Source organism: Nothoprocta perdicaria, unplaced genomic scaffold (genome assembly GCF_003342845.1).
Source record: "Nothoprocta perdicaria isolate Ctin4 unplaced genomic scaffold, notPer1 scaffold_4, whole genome shotgun sequence".
NCBI lineage: Eukaryota > Metazoa > Chordata > Aves > Tinamiformes > Tinamidae > Nothoprocta > Nothoprocta perdicaria.
The window spans coordinates 4,242,144-4,265,140 of record NW_020455643.1 but is presented as its reverse complement, the minus strand read 5'-3'; the positions used below and the strand labels follow the sequence as shown (position 1 = coordinate 4,265,140).

The 22,997-nt window shown below is 47.4% G+C and overlaps 1 protein-coding gene across 1 annotated transcript; it reads left to right on the top strand.

Annotated features, from left to right (window-relative positions):
- Positions 1–1,995: 1,995 nt before the first annotated feature.
- SLC7A14 (solute carrier family 7 member 14) lies at positions 1,996–21,384 on the top strand. Its single transcript, XM_026045193.1, has 7 exons — positions 1,996–2,289; positions 8,426–8,662; positions 10,126–10,343; positions 12,316–12,462; positions 13,412–13,620; positions 14,687–15,564; positions 17,633–21,384. Exons 1-7 carry the CDS (start codon positions 1,998–2,000, stop codon positions 17,953–17,955), a joined length of 2,304 nt encoding a protein of 767 aa, XP_025900978.1. The 5' UTR covers positions 1,996–1,997; the 3' UTR covers positions 17,956–21,384.
- Positions 21,385–22,997: the final 1,613 nt, after the last annotated feature.

Sequence of the window (22,997 nt, the reverse complement as noted above, 5' to 3'; positions counted from 1 at the left end):
TGCCCCCCAAGCCCAGCACTCTCAGTGGGGATCACCCAACGAGTCAGTAGAGGTGAAGGGAGACCCATGTCTGCAAATACCTATGTCTCAAGTTGTGGCTTGATTGCTGTTTTTGTCAATTTAGCCTAATGAAGAAGAGTGTTTTGGTACAAACAGCACCGGTTGATAAGTGTGCAGTGAGAACATTAGCCAGCCCGCGAGACGCAGCCTGCAAAGCCACCAGGCTCTCTGCAAACAGGGACTTCCTCTCACCCAAAAACTCAGCTACTGCTCCCAAACCCGGGTTCCCCCCTCCGAGTTAGCCGTGTTGAYACTGCAGCAGACTCCCTCGAGCACTGGTGTTTTAGGATGAAAAGAGGATTTATAGCCAGAAATAAAGAACTTCTTTCCTTCTGGCTATGGAAGGAAAAGAAGTCTCTTAAGGCCCAGCAATTTATATAGCCACGTAGAACATGCAGATCTGTCTCGTTCAAAGGCCTCCCATAAATGACCTAATGCACAGCACTGAGCTATGCCTGGTGTTCCTTCTCAGAATAAAAACAAGTTGTCTGCAGCCTTAGCTACGTATCTCTAGACAACCAAGAGTAGCAGAGCAGAACAGAAATGAGCTGTCTCTGTCTCCTGTAAGTGTTTTCTGGCCATGAGGTTTTTTTTTTTTTTTTTAATGGATTTGAGTGGAGCAACAAGAGTTTTCATGCTGCAAAACAGCAATACGCCAGTCTCATTTAAACATCTGGAATGGTTTCAAGTGATTTCTTCAACTCAAAATTACAACTGCAGCTATGAAGCTGTTTCATTTTAGAAGTTTCTGAAGGGAAAGCTTGGGGAGGGCTCTATTAATTCCAGGGCTGCACTGGACAGGTCATTACCTGTCCTTTGCCGGGAGCACTCTGCAGCCTGGGACACACACACACAACACAACAGATGCCACCTAGTTTGGCAGGCCAGGAAAGACATGGATGCACCACAGCTGTACCAGCCAGTCCCTTATGTTGGGGCACATCAGCAGAGCTCCAGCAAGTCCAGATGGGTTGTGCCCATCTCCTGTACTCAAAAACCTGCCTCTTCCCCATGGGAAACTACATTCAAGCAAGAAAGTAACATCTAATGAGGCATCTGACCCATGCCACAAACCAGAAAGTTCCTTTACTTGTCTAAAACGACCAGAAAGTCAGATTTCATTTCAATTCTAAAGATGGACATTTGCTCAAAAGTGGCAATAATTGTTTCATTACTATTTATCTTAAAAATATTAAACTAAGCTGCAGTCCTTGCAGTTTGTGGTGACGTGAGGTAGGGGACAGAATACATAAAAATTCAGTGCAGTTCAAACTGAGCTCAACTAGAACACAAAGCAAACACGCTATTTTATTTAATAGACCCCAGCAACACAAGGCTGTCTGTCTGGATTGACGCAGTGTAATTTCTTTGGGGTATAAGGCTGGAAAAAATAATTTTGTCTTCAAGGCAAAAAAAGAAAAAAGGAAAAAGAAAGAAATCTGTATTCACAAGTAGGAAAAACATGCTAAAATTCATATTCCATAAAAGATTTTTTTGTGTCCATTTATATTAAAAGGTAGAGATTGTCAATTCTCATTATTTTCCTTAAAGCCAATAAGCCACCTACCACTAGGAAGACATTTCTGCAGGTCTTAAGAGCCGGCCTGAGAAGTAAATATTCTAAAAAAAAAAAAAAAAAGTGGGAGAAAAAGGCAGGTTCTGAATAGTGCGTGAAAACATTGCCTTAAGATGAAAGAGCAAAAAAAGAAAAGAGTAAAACCAAGTAATCCTGTGATTCTCATGGCAATCCCGGGATATTGTGGGCCCTTTACGGATGCTCTGCAGGGCAGTGCGTGGCAGCTGGGAGGGGCTGCTCTGTGGCGCGCGAGAAGTGGCCATTTCATGAGCTTTTTCTCYGGCAGACCCAGAGCAGGCCCAGCGGAGGGGCCATGCGGCCGCACCACCGCCTCTGAGGCGCCACCACCTTYGTCGCCACCATGAGCGCGTTGCTGTGGCGGCTGGACCCGCGGCGGGTGCCGTGGGGCGCGGGCTGGAGGGCGGCCCGCGGCCGCGTGCTGCGCACCAAGCCTGTGGAGTCCATGCTGGAGGGCGCCGGCGAGGGCGCCAAGCTCGCCCGGGTGCTCACCACCCTCGACCTCATCTCCCTCGGCGTCGGCAGCTGCGTGGGCACCGGCATGTACGTGGTGTCCGGCCTGGTGGCCAAGGAGATGGCGGGCCCCGGAGTCATCGTCTCCTTCATCATCGCTGCYGTGGCTTCCATCCTGTCAGGTGAGATGCGCTGGTCCAAAATATGCCCAAAATACGCCCTAAATATGCCCTAAATGCATATTTAACTCAACCAGCTGGTGGCTGCCCCTAGCAGAGAGTGGAGGTTAGTGCCCCTTGAAACGCCAGCTAGCATTGGCTGGCAGCCAAGGCACCTTCTCTTGGTGGGCACTTTAGCAGTTCCACTGTTGCTAAATTGTTTTTTGCAGTTTATCCAGGGGAAAAATAAAAAACTCGCATTTTAACAAAAAGTCAGCAAATCCACAGAGCTGTTGGAGGTGGAAGGACCTCTGGAGATCACCTGGTCTGCCTGCCCTGCTCACTCAAGGTCACCTAGAGCAGGTGGGCCAGGACGGTGACAGCTCCTCGCTGTGTGCGCAAGCCCAGCAGAGCCCAGGACACCAGYGTTCCCGGTGTCCGTCCTTTCCAGCCCGGCACTAACACGGGCRGGCGATGCTCCAGCTCCCTCACTCAGGGCACCATGGCCCTGGGTCAGCTTGACTCTGAGCCCTCCCGCACAAGCCGGGCTGGGAAGCTCGAGCAGGCAGCAAAGGAGAGACAGGGACAGTGGCCACGGCAAAAGGACCTGGCCTGGCTTTTAAAGACACAGGGTTTTCCTAGGGAAAGGCAAGTACCACAGGGAAGAGTCTCACAGGAGCTTATGAGCCATCATGAGGTCCAAAGCTCGTGCCACCAACCCTACCCGTGCCAGGACTCAGCCATGACATCGGGCTAAAGCCCCAGGACRTGGACATGCATGGGAAACCTTCACACTTTGCAGCGGCATCTTCTGGAAATCACGGGATTTTTTCTTCTCATTTCAGTCCCAGAAAGCCAAACAAACAACAGGCTCCAATAAGAAAGATAAAATGGCATGATTAAATTCAGGCTTTTTGCCCAGAAGATCTGATGCTTATCTGATATCCCCCAAACATGAAGTCCACTTAACTGGAAGGAAAAAAAAAAAAAAAAAAAAAAAAAAAAAAAAAAAAAAGCAGCCAAGGCAGTAAATAGCATCAGTGTCTTTGTTATTCCCTGCTGCCTGCTGTTTCTAAGTGCTTCAGTGGTCATGACACACACCAACAGCAGACTGAGAAACCTGGAGAGCCTGGGTGGGCCTCATCTGGAAACACACGATGCTCCAAAAGGTGTTTTTTCACCTTAGGTGAAAGCTCTGAGGGTCCTTTGCCTTCGCCTGCATGGGAGACTTACGKGGCCCACTCTGTTTACTGTTCTCCCACCATCTCAAGTTGCTTTTGTAGCCCTGGGAAARTGTTTTCCTAAGGATGCAGTGTTTTCGTAGTGTCCTTGGCTGCTTCCTCACTCCATCATTGACACTTCTGCTGTTTGTAACAGCAACACATTTTTGGCAAGTAAAACCGAGCAAGGGTTCAGGAGTTAGAAGGGATATCCAGCTAACTGGGGGAGCAGGTCAGCTTTCCCTTCGTGTTTAGCTGTTATTCCCGGCATGGAAAGTGCTCAGCTCAGGCAAGTATGGATAGACAGATTTGAAAGAGCTGCTTAAACTCACAGCTTTAAGGCCAAACAAGACAATTTGAGCCCCTTCTTTTCTTTTGCATAGCACAAATCACTAACATCCCATTACCTGCAAACTGAGCTCAAGAGGGTTCAACTACATTACTCCTCTCACAAAACCATTCAGCTTGCTTTGGAGATATCCACAAAGAATTGCCCCGGGCAGGTTGTTCCAGTGGTAAATCCCCCCGCACTTTTCAAGATTTTTTCCCAGTTTCACATGTAGATTTGCCTGATTTTGTCTTTCAGGCAAATTCCACTTATGGTCTCCTCTAGATACGAGGCAATCGTGCTCCCTGTTAGGGTACTTACAGACACTTCCCCTCTCTGTTCTTCCAAACAGATTAAATCAAATCAGTCCCTTTTATTCTCTCTCTGGAAGGCTTTTATTTAGCTCTCAAACAAAAATGCTCATCCAACTTCCTCCTCAAAAAGCCTCCAGTGCAGGAGATGCTGCAGACTCCCTCAGTCTGCTGCTCCAGTCAGGCCTCACAACCCTGACACCATCTAACCAAACCCTCTTCTTTGAAAAATCAGCAGTTTTCATCTTACCCAGACCCATTATTTTCTTTGCAGCCTTTTCCAGCAGCTTCTCCTTACACCTTTAATATTCTCTTTCCTTAAAGAAATAAAACCTTGTAAACTATATTTTGCAAACCTCATTGCTTGGGAAAGAGTCAGGTCCTCCCTTCTAATGGTTACAGCTACCCTGAGAGCACAGGATAGTCTTGCCTGTCATACAATCCTGCAGGCTTTAGTATCAGGCTCCTGCAAGAGAAGAGGAGCTATCATTCCCTCGAGAGCATCTCCACCACCTCAGCAGTGGGAGCTTGCAAGGACTGAGCTGCATCGCTGCAGCATGTCCTTACCAGGACCCCCACAAACAGAGACTTGGTGCAAACTCCCCCCAGAGCATCACCACAAAAACCTGCTGTGCACTTGACTTCCCAATGCAGGATGGAGATCAGCACCCTCCTGAGAACTGCGTGAGAAGGAGGCTGGAGCTGGGGCACCTGTGRTAGCTAATTAAGAGACTTCAGGTTTCTGCTGAAATCAACTGGCCAAACAACATCCACCTGTCCTTGCAGCCTGSGGGACCTTTTCCTAAGGAAGTGTTATCCCTGGAGTTCCCTTTTATACATTTGCAGATAGTGGCCATGAAGCACAGCAGACAAACGAGGGTGGCTCAGTGCCTTGTTAGAAAGAAGATTTTGCTGCCTGCTGATCTCAATAAAATGGCTGTGCTGGGTTGCTGAAGGATGGTCCCTGTAGATTACTTGTTCAGAAGCATGAATTTATTAGTGTTACCTGCAGCGCTGCTGCAAGCACCCCAAAAGCACGTCTGTCAGCATGAGTGAGCATCCAGCCAGCAGAAAGCCTCAAAGCTTTTCCATAACCTGCTCCATGTGGAACGGTAGCAGCACAGCGCCCATGGGACGGCTCATGGTGCAATGCTGGGCTTGGGGCTTTGGATATTCAAGCAATAGCCAGAAAGACAGGGAGGGGAGTTGAGCAGAAAACACATCTAACTCTGGCCACTTGTGCTTCACACAAAGCCTGGGCTACCTTAACTCCAGTTAAACTCAAGCAAGATGAACCAGAGAATGGAGAAATAAATTAAGTCTTAAAAATGGGAGGTTATAGATGGGATCTCAGAAGGGACAAGGTCATGACCAAAATCACTCAGCTGTGTTTATGGCCCTCTGAATATACTAGCAACTATGTAATTATGCTGGCGTAATGATTGCTCTACCAATTACCCAGTGGAGCTGATATTCAAGCAAAAGAAATGGATTTCCATGAAAAAAAACAGCTCTTCCAAACAGCTGCTCTGTTGGTTTGTTTTCTGCAGAAAGCTGCAATCACTCTCAATTGGGGAAATAAATATATATATATACACATATATATATATATATATAGAAGGAAAAAATATATATATATTTCAAGTCAAGAGAAAAAGGGGACAGGAAACCATCAGCTTGGTACCATATGCTCTTCCTAAGGCAGATTAATTGAATATCAATAATGCAGTTGCTTGCTCAGAACCAGTCCACTGCAGTAGAGTTCAGTGAGATCAGATCTTCCCCTTACCAAGTTATTAATATTATTTTCCTTTTGGTAAGCAGTTCATGGCGAGGGAAGAGTTGTTAGCCCCTTTCTGATGGAGAAGCTGTAGCCCAGCAAGGCAGAAGGATCTCACTGATGTCCCCTGACGCAGCCAGAGCAGAACTATCAGAGCTTTCATCTCCTACCTCCTCGTGCCTGGCACTGAATACAACATGATCAAACAGAAATAGTTTATTTTCCTACATGTTTCCTTCTATCTAATGCTCATACGTGCAGCATATTTTGCCCAGTTCACAGAGAAAGATTACTCTTCTATTTCAGACCCCTAGTAGAATGATTGAACACTCAAGACATTTTAGATATATTAATGTCTTTGCTTTGCTATTATCTTCCTGTATCAATAATAATCCTCTTATCTTGTTGTTGGTCCTAAGTAGAGCTGCCTCCAAGAAAGATTATATGATTTTTAAGGCCATCAAAGACAGAAACTAGATACTTGTCCCCATCACAGCATCTCTTTCATAAATCATTCAGGCATGTAGTTATCTGTGAATATCTTACGTCTGCAGATTGCATGCATTTTTAATCAGCTTTGAATAATGACTGGATGTGGGATGGATGCTCGGCTGTCCTCTTCTGCCTGCAGTTGGAGCTGCTTTACAGAAATGAAGTTTTCAAGTATCCCCATTGAAAAACACCCCTGGCATCATGCTTGCAAACTAAGCAGTGAACAGCATTAAAAAAAAAAAAAAAACAGAGTTACAAGAAAAGAAATGTCACTGAATTCAGCTTATGGTTCCATAATTTTGTGTTTGTACTGTGTAAAAACTGTACCTCTAAAAAGAGCAGCCACCTCATAAAGCTATTATAGATTATTCATTCTCCTTTATATATTGAACAGAATGAAAATTTGAAGCAAGTATTACTTTTGAAATAGAAAATGGTAATTGTTGAAGAATTCAATAAATACCACATGTTTGCACAACAATAATAAAGGCCCTAAACCCTTAACCCCTGTGACACCRTGTTAACTAGGGAGGCAGAGCTTGCTGAGTTGCTGAGCTCACGGCCTAGCTGAAGGAGGAAGGACTTAATTGGTGTTAAAAATACAGAATGCAGTGTAGCCTTCAAGCCCTTGTTCTGACTAATATTCTGAGAATTTATGACTAAATCCATCCATTAAGTTTAATCAAAAGTTAATGGTTGTTTTAAGACAGCAGTGTACTGGGGTCATGGCTTTTATTGCAAAGTATCCTAACATAGTAATTGCACAAGGAGTTCGGAAAGTATTGAGATTCCTGAAATTTCCTGAACAACTCCAGTTAAATGCTTCTTTTCTTTTTTTATTATTTTTATTTTGACTCCATTTTACAATTATTCTTCAGACTGAGACTTACACATAGCATTTAACTGCTCAGATAGCTTGCGTTCACTATGCAAGACAGCCTCAGTCTCACCCTGCACAGGTACAAGGGCGATGCAGACTGTGCCATTGCCAAGGTCTGCACAGGAGCAGGCACGGAGGTGCTGTCTCTAGCTGATATAAAATTGCATCCTTTTCTGGGGAGGAGAGTCTGGAGTGCAAAGGGCTGCCAGACACCATCCCGCAGAGGAAGAACTGAGAGGCAAGCGGTGCCATTTATGCTATTGAAGATCAAGCCACATCAGGGCTGCTGCATGTCAGTCCAGAGATAAGATCTGAAGATTGCTGAGGACAATGAAATATTTCTCAGCTTTCACCAAGAGCAAAGGCTGGAGTCACTGGAGAGCAGCACCGCATACAGTCGGGATGAGCTTTGTTTGCATCCCACTGCGGAGGCACATTCTGGGATCAGGTTGGCACCTCTGCCCCTTCTCAGATGTTCAGTCGCTCCAAAGAGCTGACCAACAAGGAGCAAACTCCAAATGGACAGGAGCAGTCAACGTGCCCACAACTGCCACCCCTTCCTGTGCCATCAGCAGGAATTTCCCAGCCAAAGACCTTCTCCATCTCCAGACTGGGATACAGACATCACTCGGACAGCGGCCGTCACTGATTCACAAACATCTCTGAGGGAAGAGCTAGGAGGCAACTATGACCCTACCTGACTTGAGCGCTCTTCTCTTTCGCACCCCATCTCATGCTTGAGCTCTCTGCCAGCAAGCTGGGCCTCTTGGCATGCAGTAAATAACATCTAAGTGATCCCTGGTGCACCTGAGACAGCTGTCTCATGAGAAAAATCCTACAGCTGCTGCTATTCAGCGTGGCCCTGGCAAGGGACAGATTTCATATCACCTCTCTGAGCTCCTCACTGGCCCTGGGGGTTGACTGTCAGCCCTGTATCTCATATAATCTCGTTTGGGATGGGAATGGGCAGAGGTACAGAAGCACCCAGCAAATATACCCTGTTACACCTTTATTTTAAAACAACAACAACAATAATTAAAACAAGAAATGCCCCAAATAGATCAAACTGCATTGCAAAGCATTAGGAGTCCTGTTTATCCCTTGCTTTCTGCAGCCATCTCTTATGGTGCTTTGTATTTTTCTAAACAGGTGTTTGCTATGCTGAGTTTGGTGTGCGGGTGCCCAAAACCACGGGCTCTGCCTACACCTACAGCTACGTGACAGTGGGGGAGTTCGTGGCCTTCTTCATCGGCTGGAACCTCATCCTCGAGTACCTGATCGGCACGGCGGCGGGCGCGAGCGCGCTGAGCAGCATGTTCGACTCGCTGGCCAACCACACCATCAGCCGCTGGATGATCAGCAGCGTGGGCACCTTGAACGGCCTCGGTGAGAGCCGCTCCACAAGCACTCACGTCTTCCCCTGCACGCTTACCTACGTTCATTAGGGCCTGAAAAGCAAGTGGGAGCTCATCATAAGCGAGGCATGGATATTATGGTTCATTCATTATTTACCATCTATCTGCCTTTTGCAGTTGGCTTCAGGGACTCTGTTCATAGGGGCTGGGATATGCGATCCGGATAGCTTGAGCTCCCTTTGGAGTGAGCTGGCATTGAGCAGCACAAACTCCCCTGAAAGACTAGTCCCACCTCAGTAGCAGAGGACCATTGCATTGGTCTTTTCACTGGAGGGGATAGACAGATTTCTTTTTACCAGGAATGCGTTTGAACCTGCAAGTTCATATTTAAATATCAAGCCAGAATGAAGCTCAAGACAGGCTTGGATGATGAGGTTAGGGCATGTACCTCGAACTGGTTAGGGTTTGATCTAGTCCTTCAGCCTCCATCCCTCTCTGGTTTATACTCTGCCTGGAAAAGGAAGATCTCCCTGCCAGATTGTTGTTGTGATGTGTTTCCTCACACTGTTTCTAATCAGGGCAGTATGAGACACCCTACCAGGCCATCTGCAGGCATCTTCCTCCCCCAGCTGCACCAGGGGCTCACACACACACTCCTTGGTTCCACGGACATGAGGTCCCATGTGACCCCATGCCACCCCGGCTTGGAGCCTGCATGCAGAGGGACCGCGGCAGCAGCCCGGCAATCCAGTCTGCTTCCCCAGACCTCAGTTACTGAGGAGTCATATGGACTCCATCTGTAATGTCAGGAAAACAGGAAAGCAATGTCTCTGAGCACTGCTGAACTGCAGCAGCGGAAAGGCAAACCCGCAGCATATGCATGGTTCTGTCTAATTGCACCGTCTCTCAACGTGTCCTGAGTGTAGAGCTGCTCTATGGACAAGGACACAGACAGGGACGATGCCAGAGCAGGCAAATCCTGGCTTTTTCACACAGGAACAACCCTGAAGCAATATTCCCTTTCAGACCCTTTTCAGAGAGCACGAGGCAGTGTCCGCAGTGCAGGCATGTGAACTCGATGTTGTGGTGCTCCTCCACAGCCAGCGACTCAGCAACGCTCCGTGCTCCCTACCAGTAAATAACAATAGATCGCTGTCCCGTAACAGTTTCATGCAACTTTAATATAGGGTGGATTTTTTCATTAGTAGTTGGCAGATACACATTATTGCAAGCCAAAACCTGATTATTTGTTTGCTGCCTTCCTAAAGTTTCTAAAGGTGTCTCAGGCAGCATGATTTATCATCTCCATAAAACAGCCTTAGCAAGCAGAGGCAGAGACAGACCAGGCCCACCAGGGTCCTTTGCAATAAGAGCAAGTTCTGAAGCATATATTGCTTCAGAAACTGAAAAGCATTTAGGAAAACCCACAGAGATTCTGGAGATGTTTTACCTCACTGTGGATGAAGATTTAAACACTTTTTCTCTTTAATGCAGGGAAAGGAGAGGAATCATACCCTGACCTCCTTGCTCTGGTTATTGCTGTCATTGTCACCATCATCGTGGCCATGGGTGTGAAGAACTCAGTGGGTCTCAACAACGTGCTCAACGTCATTAACCTGGTAGTCTGGATCTTCATCATGATTGCCGGGCTCTTCTTTGTCAAGGGTGACAACTGGTCTGAAGGGCAATTCCTGCCATTTGGATGGCCAGGGGTGAGTGTTGTGCGTTCCTTGAACCATCATTGCTCCTGCACATCCCTAGCTCTGTAAAGCCCGAAGGACACAGCAATGGTCTGCCTTTATCTCCTGCCAGAGCTTAGCTATCTTCCAGAACTCCCTCCTAGAGAGCCAAAGTGCCCATAAAACCATATGGACACAAGGGAATGCCATTAACAGACYGGCTTAACATAGGAAGACGCTTAAGTCCTTCAAGAAAGGAAGAGCTAGCTCAAGCTCTTCAGAAAGGGGGAGATACTTGTGTTGGCTGGTTTTCAATAACAATGTTCTCAAGCATTTGTTTTGAGCACTTCATAACGCCACCTGCCAGTGCTTATTTTATGGATGTTCCCTCAAAGCTTACTGAGAATTTGGACATATTTGGCTTTTTTCGCTTGCTTGGACTGGTTTTTATCCAAGGATGAACAGAGACTGAAAATATCTCAGCTGGCCTAAGCCCAAGATAATTTCTCAGATTTACACTGCTCAACTCCATCAGGGTCTTGTGCAGAAAAATAAGCAATAAAGTAAAGTAAACTAAGAATCTTGATTACTGAGAGGGTCCCAAGCGGCTATACCTACCCTTCATCTCCCTTCAATAAATCAGTATCTCCTTGCCAGAATAAAGGCAGTTATTGCAAATACACTGAGGCCCATCTAAGAGTGGAGGTTGTATTTACTTTTGGATTTTGCCTGGCCTTTTATACCATATAACAGGAATGAAATAGAGAAAACAGAATAGAGCTGTTTTGTCCAGATTCAACCTACCAAATAATTCCTGCAAAAAAGTTGTTTTGTTTTGTTTTGTTTTGTTTTGTTTTGTTTTGTTTTGTTTTGTTTTGTTTTGTTTTGTTTTGTTTTGTTTTGTTTTGTTTTGTTTTGTTTTTAAGATACTTATCCAAAACATACTGAGAGTCTTCCCAGTATTTTCAGCTAGTTATTTTCTTCTCAAATTGAGCAAAAAGTAAATCTGACTCTGCTTCTAGCATGTAAATCACCTGTGGGCCCAGCACAGGCACGAGATCCCCAAGCAGCACAAAAAGAGCTTAAAGCTTAATTACAAATAGCCCTCTGACGGAGGTGAATTTTACTGCATATTCCAGTCCTAAACTGATGGGATAGAGATGAGATGGACATGTGTCATACAGCTAGCTAGCTAGATGTGTGTGCTAAGGTGTGGTAACTGCGAACTGACTCACTTCTTACAGCTATACAGTCTTCAGGCTGGTTCAGTATTTGTTTCCTATAAATATCCTTGCTAATCTTGTGCATTTAAAGAAAACCTAATGAAATATCTAAACAGTACAAATAATTCATCATCTAAGCATACCCAGCATGTGCTCCTAACCGATTTGCAGCTTCCAAACCCAACTGAAGTGATTTGGAAAGCAACACGCGTCTGACTGTCTACGCTCTATTTGGGTTCCTCTATTAGCAGATTTTGCTACCACATTAGGAATGTTGCTAAAAGGGAATGTGTAAACATGTGACAAGTCCATATTAACTTAATCAGATCTGGGACGGGATGTTGTGAAAACAAACGAATGCCTCAAATTGGTTAATTGTCTTATCTGTCACTGCCAGGATTTCCCAGCAGACTGGGGCAGAGCCACAGGTTTGTAGCCTGTCACTAGGGAGCTGCAGATGCCTCAAGAGGCTCTAGCTGGATCTGAAATACTCTCTGGCTCAAAGCACGGGGTGACGGTCGCTGCCAGCACCACACCACGGATGGGAATGCCCAGGTGCACATAGACACGCTCTGCTCCTCTTCCACTCCTCCTCAACCCTAGAGGAGCCAGAGCCAGCCTCCTTAACTCGAGCACCTGCCTTAAGAAGACAGTATAAACCAAATGTAAATTCCTTCCAGGGCTGGGGCCGGGCAGCGTGGATCTCTGATCTGGGACACACAAGGTGTCACCTGCTCCCCTGTGATCCCTCCTGGTTCTGACACCCCTGGTTCTCCACGCAGGTGCTGAAAGGGGCAGCAACTTGTTTCTACGCCTTCATCGGCTTCGACATTATCGCTACCACGGGAGAGGAAGCCAAGAGTCCCAACACCTCCATCCCCTACGCCATCACAGCCTCACTCGTCACATGCTTGACAGCATATGTGTCCGTAAGTACTAACCCCCCATACATCTACACATAGATGTATATAGGAGTGTCTGTCCCTGCTGGGGCATGTGCACTGCTGCTCCCTCTCTGTGCCAGTCAGACGCTGGAACAACAGCTCTTTCTTTGATGGAGACCAAGGAATCAGCTGCATTTGTGTGACTACATCAGTGCCCGATGGAGTCAGATGTCTCTTTGCCCTCGCTGTGGCTATTTCTGTGGGCAGAGGACTCAGCTAGTTTCATTCTGCCGAGATCCCTGTGCCCGTTTCAAGAGTGGCAGCAGCCTGGTCACCTCCATCTTTCTTTTGCTGGTCTCCTCCATCCCCAGCTCTACAGGAGAGCACAACGTGAAGGAGAAGAGCGGCAGGTTTGCAGCAACCATCCCCTGGGCTGCATTTTTGGTAAAAGAAGCACTTTTACCAAAGCCACTGCTGGAGAGGTGGGACAGGGTCCCACGTAGCACAGCGGACTGGCCATGCTGTAACGAGCATGGGCAGCTGGGTGGGAGAAGTGCTACAAGCAGTGACCAGCCTCTCCATGTGCTTATATATGCACGTCTGTGTTCAGGGTCTTTCACTGTAAGACAGCAAAATTGAGTCAGAAATGGGCAAAATATCATTGTGGTCATTTTACAGGAAACTCCCCAGCTGCCGTCTCCCATAGGATGATGGTTTTCCCCAACGAGATTAGGATATTATCCCAAGAGATTCTGCCTTGAGTTTTTCTTCTGCCCCAGGGAGAAGGAGCAGCTGGTAGTGTGGTGCTGGTACATGGGAACACAGCTGAATTCAGTGTTATCTACCTCACAGAGCCCCATTAGACTTGAAACAATTTTTTTGGCTTTTCATCCTCAAGCAGCAGCTTTGGTGCCCTGAGAGTCTTCAGTGGTGTCCGATGCTGCTGCTCAGCCCTGACACCTGTGCTGCCCTGCGGCTCTTTTATCTTCCTTAGGTGAGTGTTATCCTCACTCTGATGGTGCCATACGATGCCATTGACACCGAGTCCCCTCTGATGGAAATGTTTGTGGCCCGCGGATTCTACGCTGCTAAGTTCATCGTTGCCATCGGGTCCGTGGCAGGGCTAACAGTGAGTCTGCTGGGCTCCCTCTTCCCCATGCCGAGAGTCATTTACGCCATGGCTGGTGACGGGCTGCTCTTCAGGTCAGTCATGCCTCTGCTGTCATTTATTTTTGCTCCCTGGATGCTTTCTGGCATGAGATCAGTTTATAAGTGATGGATGCAAAATCCTATATGAGTTATTCTGTCTTTCCAATGGAAATCTGTCAGTTCTGTGGCTGTTCTTCCCTGTTAATGCTTAGAGCAATCAAACAGCACAAGGTCTGCAGATGGGGAGCGAATGCCTGACCGGGCTCAGAGCAGCACAGGCAGATGCTAGCTAGCAGAGCTCTGGATAAGTTCATGACAAGGACAGGGGATGTGTCAGGGACAGGGCTTTCCCCTGTCCTGACAACCAGGCACCCTCAGCATGGGAAGCACAAGGTCACGGACAAACTCAGTGATTGCAGAGCAGCACATGGACCAAAGCAAAATCCCAGGAAAGAGGTCTACAGATGCAGTAGCTGGTGGCAAGTTTCTCATGCACACATGCAAAGCACAGGCAGGAACAGATGGGCCCAGCTRACCTAAGGCAGCACTGCCATGCCCTGGGAGAGCGTGTCCCGGCGTGTTCCCAGCATGATCCTGCCCCATAGACCTGCACCACCACTGCCTCTTCACAGACAGCCCAAGAGTTACCTGCAGTGCAAGGAGCCAACAGAAGTGCAGGTTCTTCCCCTCCGTCCTTAACCCAAGGGGAAGTGGCAGCCCTGCCCTGGGTCTCTTCAGTCTATCCAGCCTCCCTCCAATCTTGTGTTTTGTGTTGGTGTCTCAAGATGTAATTCATCCAAGGATGAATGTTCAGTTCAGGAGCTATTTGTGAAGGTGTGCAGGCTCTGTGCATGAAACTGTTCTATTGCTTTGCACTTGCAAGTAGCCAGGTGAATATTTCAGATTGCAGAGTTGGTTAGAGCTAGATCCAACTCCAGATTCGGCCTCAGCACTATTTCCAGTCTGTGGCTCTGTAGAGCTAAAGCTTCAAAAAGCAATGAGAGCTGAAGTGATCATAGATGTGAGCCAGCTCTGAGCCTTTGCCTCTGGGTGGGTGCTATTATGACAGGAACCTCTGTGATCTGCAATTTTAACTTTTTGTGACTGTTTCACACTCCAGATTTTTGTCCCACGTCAGTTCCTACACGGAAACTCCAGTAGTGGCTTGTATTGTCTCAGGATTTCTAGCAGCACTGCTCTCCTTGCTGGTCAGCCTGCGGGACCTCATAGAAATGATGTCCATCGGCACGCTCCTTGCCTACACGCTGGTCTCCGTCTGCGTCCTGCTCCTCCGGTACCAGCCGGAGAGCGACATTGACGGCTTTGTTAAATTCCTCTCTGAGGAGCACACCAAGAAGAAGGAGGGCATCCTCGCTGACTGTGAGAAGGAAGCTTGTTCTCCAGGGAGTGAAGGAGAAGAGTTTACAGGCCAACCAACCAACACGTGTGGGGCAAAAAATCTGCCATCACTGGGGGACAACGAGATGCTAATAGGGAAATCTGATAAATCCACCTACAGCGTCAATCACCCAAATTATGGCACGGTCGACATGACCTCAGGCATAGAGGCAGATGAGTCTGAGAACATCTACCTCATCAAGCTGAAGAAGTTAATTGGTCCACGCTACTACACAATGCGGATCCACCTTGGCCTGCCYGGGAAAATGGACCGCCCGACTGCAGCCACCGGCCACACGGTCACCACGTGCGTGCTCTTGCTCTTCGTCCTGATGTTCATCTTCTGCTCTTTCATCATTTTCGGTGCTGACTACATCTACGAGCAGAGTTGGTGGGCAGTCCTGCTGGTGGTGCTGATGATCCTGCTCATTGCTGTACTGGTGTTTGTGATCTTACAGCAGCCAGAAAACCCCAAAAAGCTGCCGTATATGGCACCTTGCCTCCCTTTCGTCCCCGCGTTTGCCATGCTGGTGAACATCTATCTCATGCTGAAGCTCTCCACGGTCACGTGGATCCGATTTGCTGTCTGGTGTTTTGTGGGTAAGTCTTACATTTATTTATTAATCCACCCTGCTTTTAAAAGGCCATTAATAGTAACTTTGCTAACTGGAGCACTTAGGCTGGCATGGCTGCTTTTCCACTCCTTTGCATTTTTGCTTTGTAATCCCAAAGTTGTTACAAACCTCAGTTAATCAAGACTCAGAGCTACAGCCATCTGGAGAATTACACCTCCAGAAAATGTCAGTTTGGTGGAAATAGAGTGTTTAATGGAAAGGAGAAAGTTTTGATGAGATTTAGATGAAAAGTAGGTGGGTTTTGAAAATTGCCTTGCAGGCAGGTTTTTGACAGAAGTCTCTCTGCTTTTCTCCTATTCCACCCACCTGAGTGAGTTCTTTCAGCAGCCCACACTGCTATCACAGTGTTTCATTTCCAAAATCCCTGGCTACCCCAAGGTAATTGGCTACCCCAGCCTCAAGAGCCTGGAGAAATAGGATTACCTGTATATATTGCAGCAGCATACAAGAGTCCTAATGACTTGATCTAGAGATAGTATTTCAAAGCAGCCCYACCTGGCTGGTGGCCCCTGCTCTTTGCAGGGGTTTCACTGATTTTCAGAGCCAGGCGATGACGTTGACAAATTTCAGCTCTCCCTTTTGGCATCTCAGAGGAGAGTCTCACAGTTTCTCTCCTCTGGTGGGGGAAGTTGCTGGGAGACAACAGATCCTTTTTTCCGCCACTTCTGTTTCTGTGGACTCTTCTGTCCCACAGCAGGAGCATCAGCTCAGRGAGGTCACTAACCCCTAGTGCAGCTGCTCATCAGTAGCTGCMCATGAATCCTTTGGTCTGAGCTTACACACTCAAAGCCTCTCAGCCCTTAAAAGAAATAGATGAAGCTGCAGATCCATTGAAAGACCTTCTGCCTGTAGCTTCAAAGCAAAATGCCTTCAAAGCATCAGCTTAATCTGCTGTTTTAAATACTTTCCCCTGTGGGACACAACCAATACCTCTTTGGCTACCAGAAATGGCAACATCAATAAAATCATTTCACTACAACGTAATGGGCTTCGCTTTCCACACCCGCAGCAGAGATGGAGCCTCTARCCTGATACAGGAGGTGGATCCCCTGTGTTTTCATGTCAAATTGCACTGCTGGCTGAGATTTGCAGTCTTTCTGCATGGACATTCAATTTGATCTTGCAAACATTGTTACTCACTGTCAGTCCATGGGCTCAGATTTCTATACTGACACATCTGCAGCAGGTTAATTCCAGGATCTGTTGCCAATTAGGAATTCAGATTTCCAGATACATTTGTTTCTGGGAAAAGCATTGGTGTGTGTAAATAGGAAGGGCTTGAAGAGAGAGAGAGAATGAGAAATACAGACCTGGCAAAAAAAAAAAAAAAAAAAAATAGATGAAGGGACAGAATTTCAGAGTTGTTTTAATACCAAATATACTTAGTCTGATAACCCTGGGGTGTGTTTGGCTGAAAATACCAGCAAGAGAGAGACTAAGAACATAAGAAAACTCCACAGAGAAAAGGATATGTGGGAGGATAATGGGATGGAAAGGCAGGGTTCTTTTTAGCATTTAGGATACAAGTAAAAGTCTGTTGAAAGTTGATTTCCTTCTTAGAGCTAAAGAAGGCAGAATCATCTGGTTAAGTAGCAATCACAGCTAATGTTTAAAATATTATAACCCGGGTCATAGATAAAAGCTTGAAAACATAATCACAAGGTTCAAAGACCTTGAATCAAATCTATCAATCAAAACAGTCAGAGCTTTTAGAATATAGATACACTTACTTGTCTTTAATCCTCATCTACTTGAGCCAACCTCATGTTTGATGAGAGGAGACTCATACATGATCCAAAGCCTCGGGCAGGTGTCCACATCCAGGCATCGTGCGTTGTTAGCTGKGGCTGAGGAGGCAGAGTTAAGGGAAGCAGCAGCAGGAGGAAGGCAGGTCCCTGTGGTCACCTGCACTGTCCCTATTTAAACCAGAGGAGTGTCCAATGGAGCTGGAGCACACAATTTTCCAGTGCCAGCCCCTTTCCTTCCAGAGACAATTAACAGCCAGATCTTCTCCTTCTTTCCCATCCCTGCAGGCTTGCTCATTTACTTCGGCTATGGCATGTGGAACAGCACCCTGGAGATCAGTGCCCGGGAAGAGGCACTTCATCAGAGCACCTACCAGCGCTACGACGTGGACGTCGACCCCTTCTCTGTGGATGACGGCTTCTCCTACGCCAATGAGAGCGAGAACTACCAGGACTGGGGCCCTTCTGAGGACAAAGGCTTCTCTTACCAGCAAATGACGGGAGCAAAGGAAAGCCATCGGACGAGTAGCAAATCGAAAAGCAAAGGCAAACACAAACAGAATTCGGAGGCCCTGATTGCCAATGATGAGTTAGACTACTCGCCGGAGTAACAGAGACAGGAACGGGGCCACCGCGCTGCCCCTCRCACTCTGCCCTTGGGTGGCAGTGGAAAGGCTTCTCCAGCTCCCCTTTCAATCTCATCTTCCCTAACGTGTCAGGGCCCACCACCACCACCCCTTCCTTCCAGTCACCTATCCTGCACTCCGAGGTTGCTATTTACCCTGAACAAAAACCCGAGGTCCGTTTGGGGTCCACCATTCAGATCCTGCTTTCGTGAATGTTACCAAGRGAGCCAGGGCTCAGCTTCACTGGCAGATCCTCTAGTGTCTACTAAACCTGCGGTCTGGCAGCACCAACAAAGCAAATTAGGAGAGAGATGTGCCAAATTGGAAGGGCATATGATAGGTGAAAGATGTCACATCAACAGTTAGTGAGGGGATAAGCTGTGCTTTCCACAGGGAATATTCACCCTATGACCATGCTGCTGGGAAGCCACTGTTACGTATTCGGCACTTTCTTAGAACATTTTTTTTCCTTCCACCACCTAGAAAAAATAGCTTGGGTAGAATGATATATTGGTAGGTAGGTATCAAATGGAGGTGGTAAAATATCTTTCAAGGGAATCTCAGTGACAGATTAGAGTTGGATCCAGGGATCTTGACAACATCATGCAGCATTTCCATAACCTGTTCCAGTACAAAGGCACTCCACTCAAACAAGCTTCTGAGGTCTCTGTCCCCAAAACCTTGAATTCAAATGTCCCARAAACTGGAACTAAGGAAAATAGTCTATGTCTTGCTCCTCTTAGACAACCTCAATCAAAACATGAAATCCTAGTGCAGCTGAACATCTCAAATCTACTTTTCAGAATCTGGACCCATTTCTAGTCATAGTGAGGGTCATGACTCTCCCTAGGCTTAAATCGCTTTGTACAAATGATCAATAATCTAACACCATTTGTCCTAGCACCATAGTTTTGACGCTGGATTCTGTTTCCATTTTCTATATCCCGCATTCCTAATTCACTAATTCTGATGGGCACTTCACAGCTATCATCCCGGCTTCAGCTCTTAAGGGAATGCATCCGTACTGCTCTGGATGCTGCTCCCCACTCCCCACTCCCCACTGTGCAGGTGAGCTATCCTTGGGCAACAGTAGAAGATCAGGCTGCTCAAACCTCCCTCCTTGAACCTAGCTCAGCTTTGTACTTCATACGACTTTCTCTGTTTCTGATCACGGCTTGCTAGATGCAGCACGAAAATGCTGCTCACTGTATGAAATTCTGTATTTCAATCAGAGACCAAATACAGTTGATGGGTCATAGTGCAGGGACTGTTGGGAGGCAGATGTTCTTGATAGCTAAATCTTCTGGACATCAGCCCCATCCTGCTCCCCTCCCTCCAGCAGAGCTCAGCATGCATACAAGTTCCCGATGGGATGACCATAACATCAGACGCAGTAACAGCACTTGGCCTAATGTCGGCAGATATCCTAGGGGATACAACCAGCCAGTTCTGGGTGGCTCTCCTCCAACTGGCAACTTGGACACCCAACTTCAGGGTGCCATCAGCTGCTCTGGATCATGTTAGTGTGTGCCCCTGMCCAAGACTGAGCCTTGGAACATATCGCCACAGTATCACCCCAACATCACTTCCCTAGGCCAAGGAGAAGGTTTCCCAAGCCACCCTGATCAGTTGGGATGATGTTAGCCCAGCCCATGGCACCTCAGCAGCCAGAGCTTCGGCATTGAGCAGTTCACCTTTGCCGGTGGACACCTGGGACATCAGTTGGCCCTTAATGCTGCCTGTCACAGCACCACAAAGCTCTAATGTCCTTGCTGAGCTTCTGGATGCAGAGAGCCTTCATGGTGACACCGGTGCCCAGGAAGAACCAGCTCGCTGTCTCTCTCCCTAGCAGACACCAGCCATGGCTCCCATCCCACGTCTGCCTCTCAATAATGGATCAGCAGCTGGCACACAGCGGGGCTATTTCTGGAGTCCACCATGGACCTGGTTAGCTGTAGGCTTAAAATACTGCTGCAGAGGAACATCTTTTTGAATAAATAATAACCTGGACTGAGGAAGTGCCRTAGCAGACAGCCAGCATCTCCCTRGCTCCTGAAGGCTGCAGGGCAGAACTCCTCCCACAGAGCTCATCAGGGTAAATCCTGAAGAGCTTCCGGTTGTCACCGGTTACTGCTGGATTCACATCAGCAAGAGCAAGGCAAGACTTGGGCCAAGGCCACCCATGCCTACAGCTGGGCTTTGCAAGAGCATGATGTGTGTCCTTGTGCTGCCCGGCCGTCTAACTGGGAGACTGCTCATGCAATGCAATTAAACGGTGACTGAAGGAAGATTTGTCCTATGTGTAAGCAATGCTGAGAACTGGGGACACTTAGGTACTCCAGACAAGCTAGGCTTAGACCCTACCAAGGCAAAGGCAAATGCATCAGGAAGTGATGAGGATGGATAGGGTCCTGCAGCCCAGATGGGGTGCGGAGGATGCCCTCCCAGTCCACCTTTTGACCAAAGTGATGAGAAGCTGACCATGATCCAGTCATCCCATTGAAGCTAAGGGACATTYAGCCTCTGTGCAGGACTTGAGCCCAGAGACAAGCTCTCTAGGTGCAGTGTCACATAGGGCTTGACTGGCATGGGGCACAAGGCACTGTCTGTGAGGGGACCTTGTACACTCTGATCTGGTGTCTGCTCTTATCAGCCACCCCTCTTCTCCAAGCAGAAACCATGTGCACCTCCCTCTGAAAAGTCGTGTTTTTAATGTGTGTACCAGCTTGTGAGACCTTTCTGTGGTCTGAGCTCCGCTAGCAAGAGTTGCCTCTCACTTGTGCTTCACTGTTATTATTATGGATGCCTTAGAAACACCCAGGAGTGACAGCACCTCCCAGGTCTGGCTTTATGCTTTCAGGGAGACAGATCAACATTGCTTTCCTACCAGCTGTTGTTCTATGTCRCGTTGGAGGTGGCCATGTTCGTCCTGCTTCTGCAAGGTGTTGAGGCACCTGCGTGCCCGCTAGCATGTGCCCTCCAAGCACCGTGTTGAACCACAGCCTGCTAGTCCCTTCGCAGCCTTAACCTCTTGCTACAGAGCAGTGACCAGCACCTGCCCTCGTGTCAGCTTCATTGCATCGTGTCGCCTGACGAGTGCTTCCTTGCTCTTTGGCTGCTGCAGGCACCTTTGCACTGGATCAATGCCTTGAGCAAGGTCCTTTGGTTGTTGTTATTCCTCTCCCAGAGCATCCCATGGTCTGTCTCTCTGGCCACGCCAGAAGGCTGCAGTGGGTTCCATGGCACTGCCCAAAGCGGCCTCCAGGAAGCATGGAGAGATGTCCCACCACCAGACCTGGGCCAGAAGCTCCTCAGCCTCAGACAGAAGAATGTCAGAGYCAGGCTGAAACACAGGTCTGGTCAACTTCTGTTGTGGAAATCCTACACTTTCCCTTGGAGTGAACTGGAGTCTGGAGAGGCTCAGGGGAAAGCAGCAAAGTCCAAAACTCTCCAAGTGTCAGCCACCTCCGGAGTCCTCCATCTCTGGGAACAGTTCAGATATGCGGGGCTAGGGATGCTGGCAGTTGGTGTGAGCACTGAGACCCAAATCTCCATCGCTCCAGTCTGGGGCCCCAAAAAGGAGATGTTCCCACACGTGGTACACTAAGAAAATGTAGGCAGACGAGTATCACGTATTCCTCCCCAACCTCAACGGCACCACACACACAACCCTGCGGTCCATGCAGCTCCTGGCCACGAAGACACCTCTCCAAAGGCCCCGTGTGCCCCATGGATGGAGCGAAAATACCTCAAGTCCTTCCGAGCAGCTTCAGCTCGTAGTCCCCTCCACAGGTTTATTCCACCCATTTGCCACCACCCGGCTGCAAGACCCAGCACTCCAGCACCTCCAGCAGAAGGGACATCACACCCCGAGGGAGGACACCGGCTGTCACAAAGTCAGCTTGTAAATGATCTTTACTTCTCTCAGTTTGTTTGTTCTTTCTGATGTATATCTTGCTTTTTTTTCTTCTTCCGTTTTTTTGGAAATGGTATTTTCTGGTGTAACATTTCTCTGCAGTTCTGGTATGAAATTGGTGTATTTGTTAAAAAGTTCTTTTTTTTTTCTTTTTGTGGTTTCCAAACCCCCATTGGTGCACTGTACAATGGGATCTTGTAGTGTGTCATGAAGAAAGAAAAAAAAATATGCAGATATGTTATGGAGTGCTTTTTATTTTCAAATGATTGTGTTGTCGACAATTATGCATATAATATATATATTATCAAGATACTAAGGAAAAAATCTAAATTTACCAAAATGTGTATATTTTAATAAATGCATAAAGCTTTATTGTGTGCCTTTACATTAAAAAAGAGGATTTTTAAAGAAAGCCAGAGACAATGTGTCTTAGTATCAGTTTCTGTAGTGATGTAAATCTTTTAAATGAAGTACTAAACTATTAAAAAAAAAAAAAGAATGAAAAAGGAACTTCAAGCAATTTCAATTTTGCTAAGCTGAGCAGTACCTGAAGCTCTGATTTATTTTTTTTTCAAAGCTAAATTGAAGTTAAAGACAAACAGACCTTGCCTTAAGTGCTTCAAAATTTCCTTTGTAGAAGATCCATTTAAACAGGCTGATTTTGGTATTGASTTGCACTGTTGTGAAAACAAACAAATAAAAAAAAATGGTTATCCGTTTACACGATAAAAAAAAAATAAAATAAATATAAAAAAGAAAGAAAACGAGCTCAGGTTGACTGTGACGGTTTGCGGGCCTTGGGCCACTGTGTCACCCATGGCCTGGGGTGGCCCGTGATGCGGTGTGCGGGGGTCTGAGACCCATAGCTGCACATCTGCAGGGTGCCCTCCCGACGGGGCACCCCTGCATCAATAGCCATGGTGACGGCACGGCCGCGGTGCCCACACATCAATGGCCACGGTGACGGTGCAGCCGCGKTGCCCACACATCAATGGCCGCGGTGCCCGCACTTCAGTGGCCACGGTGACGGTGCGGCCACACGCACAACGGCTGCCTGTGCCCGCCGCCTGACGTAACGGGCAGCGCGGCCGGCCGGGCACAACCGGGCTTG